The sequence below is a fragment of the Lasioglossum baleicum genome, unplaced genomic scaffold, assembly GCF_051020765.1.
Source record: "Lasioglossum baleicum unplaced genomic scaffold, iyLasBale1 scaffold0140, whole genome shotgun sequence".
In the NCBI taxonomy this organism is placed as follows: Eukaryota; Metazoa; Arthropoda; class Insecta; order Hymenoptera; family Halictidae; genus Lasioglossum; species Lasioglossum baleicum.
Window position 1 is genome coordinate 397,168 of NW_027469200.1, and position 8,735 is coordinate 405,902.

The 8,735-nt window shown below is 40.8% G+C and overlaps 3 protein-coding genes across 3 annotated transcripts; 1 reads left to right on the forward strand and 2 right to left on the reverse strand.

The window, feature by feature from the left end:
* The first annotated feature begins 213 nt into the window (after positions 1 to 213).
* Positions 214 to 2,185, forward strand: LOC143220021 (uncharacterized). Its single transcript, XM_076445781.1, has 4 exons — positions 214 to 332; positions 486 to 900; positions 1,066 to 1,342; positions 2,160 to 2,185. The coding sequence occupies exons 1-4, from the start codon at positions 214 to 216 to the stop codon at positions 2,183 to 2,185; spliced, it is 837 nt and encodes a 278-aa protein (XP_076301896.1).
* An 815-nt stretch (positions 2,186 to 3,000) lies between these two features.
* Positions 3,001 to 5,727, reverse strand: LOC143220019 (uncharacterized). The gene has a single exon (XM_076445778.1). The coding sequence runs from the start codon at positions 5,610 to 5,612 to the stop codon at positions 3,081 to 3,083; it is 2,532 nt and encodes an 843-aa protein (XP_076301893.1). The 5' UTR covers positions 5,613 to 5,727; the 3' UTR covers positions 3,001 to 3,080.
* LOC143220020 (uncharacterized) lies at positions 5,664 to 7,230 on the reverse strand. Its single transcript, XM_076445779.1, has one exon. The coding sequence runs from the start codon at positions 6,864 to 6,866 to the stop codon at positions 5,733 to 5,735; it is 1,134 nt and encodes a 377-aa protein (XP_076301894.1). The 5' UTR covers positions 6,867 to 7,230; the 3' UTR covers positions 5,664 to 5,732.
* Positions 7,231 to 8,735: the final 1,505 nt, after the last annotated feature.

Sequence of the window (8,735 nt, forward strand, 5' to 3'; positions counted from 1 at the left end):
ACGACAATGGTAAACTCGTTCACACGATACATGAGTTCGCGCCTCAGGTACCACCAGGATATAAATTGTCGGAAACGCCTGCGCGAGTCATTTACCTTCCAATCGTTGCACGAGTAATTGACGATTTAACCATTCGCATAGTTGATCAATCCGGACGTTTGATTGATTTTCGAGGTGAAGAAATCACGGTGCGACTACACGCGCGACGAAGCAATGCTAATTCATAATACGGTATTCCATACATTGAACAACAGCATCGGTAACAACAGCAAGAAACTAACCGCAGAAAAAAGGTTGACGATTCGTAAGAAATTAACTGTGAAAAACGCAAAGTATCTACAATCTTTGGGCTTTATTGTTAAAAAGTGAAAGATCATGTTTGATGACATTTTGAACATCTCCGAAGCGCCAATCTTCGACAATCGCATAACGAAGATTGAGCTGCACACATACAATCCGTATGCTAACACAACGTTTGAAAACAGCGATGAGATAAGGATACCCATTCAACAACAAGACCTATACACGCTCCCATGTAAAAGCTTCCTATACGTTGAGGGAAAACTTAGTTTACCAGGAAAACTCGAATTACCGGTTGAAGGAGAATCCCACATCGATACGGTAACTCTCGAGAACAATACTGTTGCGTTTATGTTTGAGGAAATACGCTATGAATTGAATGGAGTGGAAATTGATCGGTCCAGAAATCCTGGCGCGACGACAACTTTGAAGAATTATGTGAGTCTGTCTAGAACGAGAAGCAGCGCATTGTCCAACGCTGGTTGGCTGTATGGTGATGATGGACAGAAGCAGACTGCAACGGCCACGGCTGCAATATATTTCAACTTTTGCGTACCTATGAGTGTTTTATTAGGCTTCTGCGAAGACTACAAACGCATCGTGATAAATGCTCGGCACGAATTAATTTTGATTCGCTCGCGTACCGACGCGAATGCGTTGTACAGTCCTTCCAACAACGCGAAACCTATTCTGAATCTATACAAAATTCAATGGCGAATGCCTCACGTCACATTGGATGAAGTACATAAGCTGTCCATGCTACAGATTTTAGACAGCGACAGACCAATCGACATGACCTTTCGATCGTGGGATCTGTACGAATATCCTCTACTACACACAACTACGAAGCATACATGGGCGATAAAAACGGCTCTACAAATGGAAAAACCGCGATACGTGATATTCGCTTTGCAAACCAATCGAAAGAACAACTTAATGAAAACGGCTACACGATTCGATCATTGTGCATTGACAAATATTCGACTTTACTTGAACTCGGAAACCTATCCATACGATGATCTAAATATCGATTTCGAGAAAGGTAAATACGCGTTGCTCTATGACATGTATGCAAAATTCCAAGAATCATACTATGGAAACGGTGAAGCGCTACTCGATGTCACGGATTTCTTGCAATACGGTCCACTCGTCGTTCTCGATTGTTCTCGACAAAACGAAGTGTTAAAAAATGCTACGGTTGACGTGCGAATTGAATTTGAATGTCGAACGGACGTCCCCCCATCGACAACAGCCTACTGCTTAATAATACATGACCGTATCATGGAATACAATCCACTAACGAACATTGTTCAAAAAATTACTTAAAAAACGCTTGTACAAAAAATATATACTTTATCAAATAAAAAATTATGTGAATGATTTTTTATTTAAAAACAATCCTCATCCTTGCAATAGCGCTGTACCACCCCTCGAGAGAGTTTCTACTCCACTTTTTCAGAGTGGTATAGAGTTTCCCCCTTATCTTTTTACCGCATGTAGGATTGTACCCTCGAACGTGCTTCATGATTCTTATTCATATCATTGCAAGAGGTGCGTTTCATAATCTGTAACAGCATTATTTCGCTGCTGATGCTGAGTTGTCAAGCTGGGGAAACATCTGAACACAATCCTACATCACCGAGAGAATTTCTACTTCACTTTTTTTTTCAGAGTGGTATAGAGTTTCCCCCTTATCTTTTTGCCGCATGTGGAATTGTGCCCCAGATGTTTTACGGTTCTTATCCATATCATTGTAAGAGGAGCGTTTTATAATCTGTAACAGCATCCTTTCGCGGTTGATGTTGACTTGTAAAGTCTGAGGAATTTTGTCTTTCCTCTATGAGACTTTTCTAATCTAGCAAGCTGTAGTAGTGGCGTTCTTTAACGGTTTGGAGTTACCAGGCCAAAACATCTGGTCACATCAGTTCTCTCGATTAGCACTGATTGAATTTCGCGAGTTCAGATTTCATTATCTACTGCAACGAAACGTCTTTTCTAATCTCACGAGATTTCATTGCATCTTTTCCGGAGGGGGTACTTGTATAAAACAATGGGTGTTGGCAATGTCCAAGCACATTTCAAGATGTTATACCTAATTATTGAGGCTGAAGTTTCCCTCAGTGGGTATTTGGAGTTGATGGTAAGTATAAAGAAATAAATAATATTTTATTAAAGATATTTTAATTAATAAATATTATTACAGATTTTCAACACGGAGGAGGAGCGAACAGCGTTCATCAGGGGATGGCAGTATGCCGTGAGGCATAGTGCTGATGAATGGGACGCGTTTGCCACAATTGATATTCCATTAGATATGGTGCGTAAGTTACCAATTTTTATATTTATTAATAATTAACACTTAAAAATAATTTTTATATTTATTAATAAAAAAAAAAAATGATTAATATTAAAAAACTTTTTTTCTTTTCAGGACATCAATGAGCAATAATTTGTATCATAAAAAAAGGAATCCCTCAACCCAGTCAATATTTTGAAGTAATGTTTTAAAAATTTCAAAAATGTAAAAAATTTTTTATAATAAAAATCATTTTTTTTTTAATTATGAGTTATTTAAAAACAATCCCTCATACTTCTCAATCTACTACTCAATCCTACTTAATGTAATAAAATTTTTTTTATAATAAAAAGCATTTTGAATTAAGATGTATTTTTTTTTATTTACAAAACAATCCTCCTACTTCCCAATCTGAAGCGCATAGAATATAATGTTTTCATAGGATGCGTCTCCATACTTTTTTTCTTTTTATAGATAAAATTTCTCAATCGATACTGTAATGCCCCCAAGGAAGAGTATTGATCAAATTATTACAAATATATCGCTTATCGTCGTACGGGCTCAATGCTAATTTTATTTCCGACATCGAATACACCTGATGTCGTACAGACGCTATACAATTACTGCTAACACTCTTTTCGGTATGATTATTAAGACATTCGACATAGTCTTCGAAACTTATATCTCGAGCGGTAACGTTTGTCCTAATGCCTTTGATCTTTTTGGTTTCGCAATCATCATGCACGCGAATCGCATACATTTTCGAACGAAGTCCTACGAACTCTGTCATGATTTTACCGCCATTCTCATCCTTCATCAATCCGAGCTGTTTCTTGTTTGCAATCGGAACACCGTAAACGTTGTTCACTGTATAATTACTGGTGTCATATCGATGGATATCACGTTTCAGCAGCGTCTCGTACGCGTCATCGCAAGTGATTTCATATATCAGACTATCCGTGTCCGTGTATAAAATCTTACAATTTTGCTGGAATTTTGGATACATGTACTCGTAATGAAAAGTGTATAAATGAAATTTTGATATATCCAATATGGACATGCCTACGTAGATGGGCTTGTAAAATTTAACGAGCAGCTTTTTCATCTGAATTGCGACGAAGTCTTTAGAAAACACTGTATAACTGTGAAAATTTGGTCTAGCTATCAATCGTTCAACTCCGTGTCTACCATTCCATCGAGAAAGTAATTTCACGATCGCATGATTTCGAACGTTCTCCATCGTTTTTCCAAACACAGCATTGTTCATTAATTTGAACAAATTCTTTGAAAAATCGTTGGTTGCGTTGGTGCGTAATTTTGTATTCAAGTCGATATATTCATGCAACCATCGTGACTGTTGAAACTCTAGAATTCGATGAATTTTCTTCAATTTCAGATTATGTTTTAAACTTTGCTGGAGGTATCGATAATGTATAACGTATCGCTCCTTATTGCGAAGTGTTGCTAGCAACTTTCTTTGACTCGAGCTGGTTGCTGCATCGTGACTTGGACAAAATGGAAGATCTGCGTGAGCATCGTGAATTTCGCGTGGATACTCTAAATCAACCTCCAAAATGTATCCTACAGGGCTATCGATTGGAATGGATTCAACGTTGAAATTATCAATATCCTCCACCCATCGAAAGTCTCTGTGCGGTAGAGGTTGCGACATGGCCCAACCATACAAATTATTCACGTCAAAATACATTAAGTAGGTGGATGGTTTACTCGAATCGTGCGTAGACAAATATTTGTTGTTTGCATATGCATATCTGTGAGAACATTGGCTCAATCCACCACGTATTCCTCGCTCCACGAACAAAAGCATATCGACGTCGGTGAACAACTCCAATTCAATCTTCGTCATTTTCAACATCACGTCCCATGCGAAACCGGGGAGCGTGAAATAATGTGCTGGATCAAGCTTATAATTCTCGAGACAGTCATCACGAAAATTTTCGAAAACATCTGCCAACAACAATACATCCAATTTTAGATATAAATCACTGTACTCTCCTAGCGTTTGTATGGTGAAACGCGACCAAACAGTATTTGCATGAAGGTAATCGACGTCGGATATCTCGCTACCATTTAACCGATTGTAAAATGCTTCGCGCGGCGGTAAACATGTATCATTTAATTTATCGTACGATGCCAGATAGTCGTATGGAAACACGCCTTTTCTGGTCAACAGGTTGAAATCATCGTTAGAAAGATGTGTAAATTCACCTCGTACGATGCGTAATTTATTTTTGTCCAAATACGATGACAGCTTGTCCAGACTTGAGTTCAAGAACTTGAATGAGTCGATGAAGCGAAATTTCAAGAACTTTACATACTTTCGTTCTTCACCCGGCTGTCTCCCGATGGAAACGTTTTTCGTGAATGAGATATACTTCTCTTTCGTTAATGGTAATACGTCTATCCGTCCCTCAAACGAATTTGCTAATTCTTTTATAATGAAATGTGCATCGTAGCCTGATAAATTATGGAAAACTACTGGTATCACGTACGAAGATTGATAGCTTAAATTGCATTCGTTATGAGCTGGACCACGATACGCGCCCGTGAAATGACAATGATCACGCACTCGTATATCGTTTTCCTCAAACGTTTTCTCGCAGACATGACAATGTGTGGCTGTACGAAAATTTAATTCTTCTGCTTCAGTTAGTGAATTCATTGGCACCGTTTTATCAAATAGCGGCTGTAATTTCTGACTCAGCTCGTACAACCTGTTTGCAAACCATGCAGCGCATCCCGCTTTATCACGATAAACCTGATACTCGCACAGCGATTCATCGTAGCGACAATGTATATAGTATCCTATACTAAACGCGTGGTGTTGTTGATATTGTACGCGTGCTGCACGGTCTTCTCCCTCCTGTTCCTCAGGCAGTAGCAGACACTCCAAGTCAGCATAGATAATGAATGGTGCCTGTTCTTTGTTTACAAAATTTTTAAAGTGTAACCACTTATCTTCGCTCGTTGGAAGCGTCAGAGCACAATCATTCATTCGTTCACAGTCGATCGTATGAATGTTTAATCTCTCTGGCGTAGGGAAATATTGTAGGCACCTGTGGGAAGAAAACTTTTCTTGCTTCAAAGAATTTAAAAAACAAAAAAAACGTGCAACTTACCGATCACAAATATGTTTATGATTTTTCTTCTTGCTAAGCTGTGATGAAACCAATCTTGACAAATTTCGTATACATGCGAAATGGCCGTGCGTCTTTGCAGCATTCTGGATAAACAGCAAATTGACATGTCTTCTCCGTTTCTTCTCAGTCAAATGAAGTGTTACACATTTCTTGCGCACCCATTCGAACACGTTTATGGAAACATCGTTTTTTCGTTCAAATTTTCGAATGTCTTTGAACAGCATAGGCGATTGAAAACCTTCGGTTTGAAGCACTGTTTTGTAGTGTGGATATGATGATAAACGCAATGGATTTGTTGTTGTCTTGGCCGGATAGAGACCAACCACGACCGCCCAAAAAAAGCATGCCTCATCCTTGTTATTCACATTCACGACCGCTTTTTTCAGCTGAATCGTTCGAGGCAAGTAGGTTTCAGTGGTGCAGCCGGCTTGCAATGGCTGGTATTTGCTAAAGTTCACAATCAAATGCAGTATCTTCGACAGTGCCCACCCGCTGTCTCGCTCTTGAAACTCTTCCAACGATGTCAAAATCGTTGGCACAACGTCTCTCTGATACCACTGTCGTAGATTGCTTGTCCGAAACAATGCAACGTTTCGCGTGCCGAAACTTTTCACGGAAACCTCGTTGGTGTGTTGCATGAATTCTGCCTCCAACGTCACGCTAGCTTTCAGCGATGAATGTACGTTTAAAAATTCTGTAACGCGCCCTGTAACCATTCGTTTCGCATGTTGTAAAAATTGTTTAGGATCGATATGTTCCACGTTGATAACGATGCCAGTCGATATGCGACTTTTAAATGCCGACTCGACATTTTCCCAACGGAGCGTCGAGGCTCTCGCACCGCCGCGATCATATAAACCTCTACCAGTGTGCGGCGAGGAAATACGTTTGTGCAATGAAACGTTTAAAGTTTTCATACGACACATAGTTGATGTTAAACTAGATTTCATGCTCCCCGACAATTCATCCTTTGCACTGGATAGATAATTGATGCAGCACTGCAGAGACTTGATGTACGAGCGATGCCATTCGTGATACTCGTCCATAGTTTTCACCAGCATTGACATGCTTGTCAAACATCTCAACATTTTTTTCCATGTTACAATCATCTTGCTACCGCACAGTTGTCGACAAAAATATTCCTTTCAACTTTGATTAGCTAAATTTCCAATTCACAAAATATAATTGCACTTTGCAATGTAACGTTTGCCCCGTTTTTTAATTATAAATATCAAAATAACTTTTTTGTCACGGCAAACGCTTGCAACGACGGAACGTTTGCAAAGACTACAATTCACATTCCATCGTGTCCTATTTATTCATTGCTACCCTTAGAGATAAGGGTGATGTCTAGATGACGTAAGAAAGAAGGGGGCGGTGCCTAACAGCTTTGTCCTTGGCCTAGATGACGTAAGAAAGAAGGGGGCGGTGCCTAACAGCTTTGTCCTTGGCCTAGATGACGTAATGTTTGTGCAATACCAAAGGAGTATCATCTTTCATAGGGATTGTCCCCCCTCCCCGCGAAAAAATATGATGCAATAAAATATGATGTAATATATGCTTGCGCAATACCGCTCTGCGGTACCACCCCTTAAGTGATGACTCAGCAGCTCTGTCCTTGGCCTAGATGACGTCAGAAAGAAGGGGGCGGTGCCTAACAGCTTTGAACTTGGCCTAGATGACGTAATGCTTGTGCAATACCATTAAGTGATGACTCAGCATTGTCCTTGGCCTAGATGACGTAATGCTTGTGCAATACCATTAAGTGATGACTCAGCATTGTCCTTGGCCTAGATGACGTAATGCTTGTGCAATACCATTAAGTGATGACTCAGCAGCTCTGTCCTTGGCCTAGATGACGTCAGAAAGAAGGGGGCGGTGCCTAACAGCTTTGTCCTTGGCCTAGATGACGTCAGAAAGAAGGGGGCGGTGCCTAACAGCTTTGTCCTTGGCCTAGATGACGTAATGCTTGTGCAATACCATTAAGTGATGACTCAGCATTGTCCTTGGCCTAGATGACGTAATGCTTGTGCAATACCATTAAGTGATGACTCAGCAGCTCTGTCCTTGGCCTAGATGACGTCAGAAAGAAGGGGGCGGTGCCTAACAGCTTTGTCCTTGGCCTAGATGACGTCAGAAAGAAGGGGGCGGTGCCTAACAGCTTTGTCCTTGGCCTAGATGACGTCAGAAAGAAGGGGGCGGTGCCTAACAGCTTTGTCCTTGGCCTAGATGACGTAATGCTTGTGCAATGCGGTACCGCTCTCCCGTGAATTGGAAAGTTCCTCAGAACCGCCTGAATTGGGAAGTGTCACAGAACCCGCCTATATATCCTACTTCAAACGTTGACCGGTTCGCGATTATAAAATTTTGGGGATCACTGCTGTAAAGCACAAGTGAAAGCTTTTGGATTCGAAGAATTGCAAGATCTTATTATCACCACTGGTCCAGCGAAACGTGAGAATTAAGCTGTACAATGCAATATTGCACCAACACAGAGTGGAACCCGCGCAGGATTTCGTTCTCCAACCGAAGCTGAGAAGATCGAGTTCGAAGAATACGCGGCCATCAACAAAGGGTATTTCGATTCGTCGGAGGACGACGTGATGAAGTAAAATTGGAAATTATTCTGCGCGGCTCACCGTCTCACCGGCGAGAAGTGGTCGAAGCCACCGTAACAATATAAACAATTGACGCCCCCCCCCCTCATCGAGGCGCCGTAAAATTATCAAACGTTGCCCTGTCCGCGGCTATAAAATGGTTGGGGAGCACTGCTGTTAAGCACAAGTGAAAGCCTTTGGATTCGAAGAATTACAAGCTCGCATTTTCACCACTGGTCTAACGAAATGTGAGAATTAAGCTGTATAACCCAATATTGCACCAACACAGAGTGGAACCACGCGCAGGATCTCGTTCTCCAACCGAAGCTGAGATGGACGCGTTCGAGGAATACGCGGCCATCAACAAAGGGTATTTCGATT

Bases quoted from the DNA above. Each gene is read 5' to 3' on its own strand.
- LOC143220021 (XM_076445781.1), top strand. From the start codon at position 214: ATGCTAATTCATAATACGGTATTCCATACATTGAACAACAGCATCGGT. The intron at 333-485 runs GTATCTACAATC...GTTTGAAAACAG, and splicing joins TTAACTGTGAAAAACGCAAA to CGATGAGATAAGGATACCCA. The intron at 1,343-2,159 runs GTAAATACGCGT...TTTCTAATCTAG, and splicing joins AAATATCGATTTCGAGAAAG to CAAGCTGTAGTAGTGGCGTT.
- LOC143220019 (XM_076445778.1), bottom strand. From the start codon at position 5,612: ATGAATGATTGTGCTCTGACGCTTCCAACGAGCGAAGATAAGTGGTTA.
- LOC143220020 (XM_076445779.1), bottom strand. From the start codon at position 6,866: ATGATTGTAACATGGAAAAAAATGTTGAGATGTTTGACAAGCATGTCA.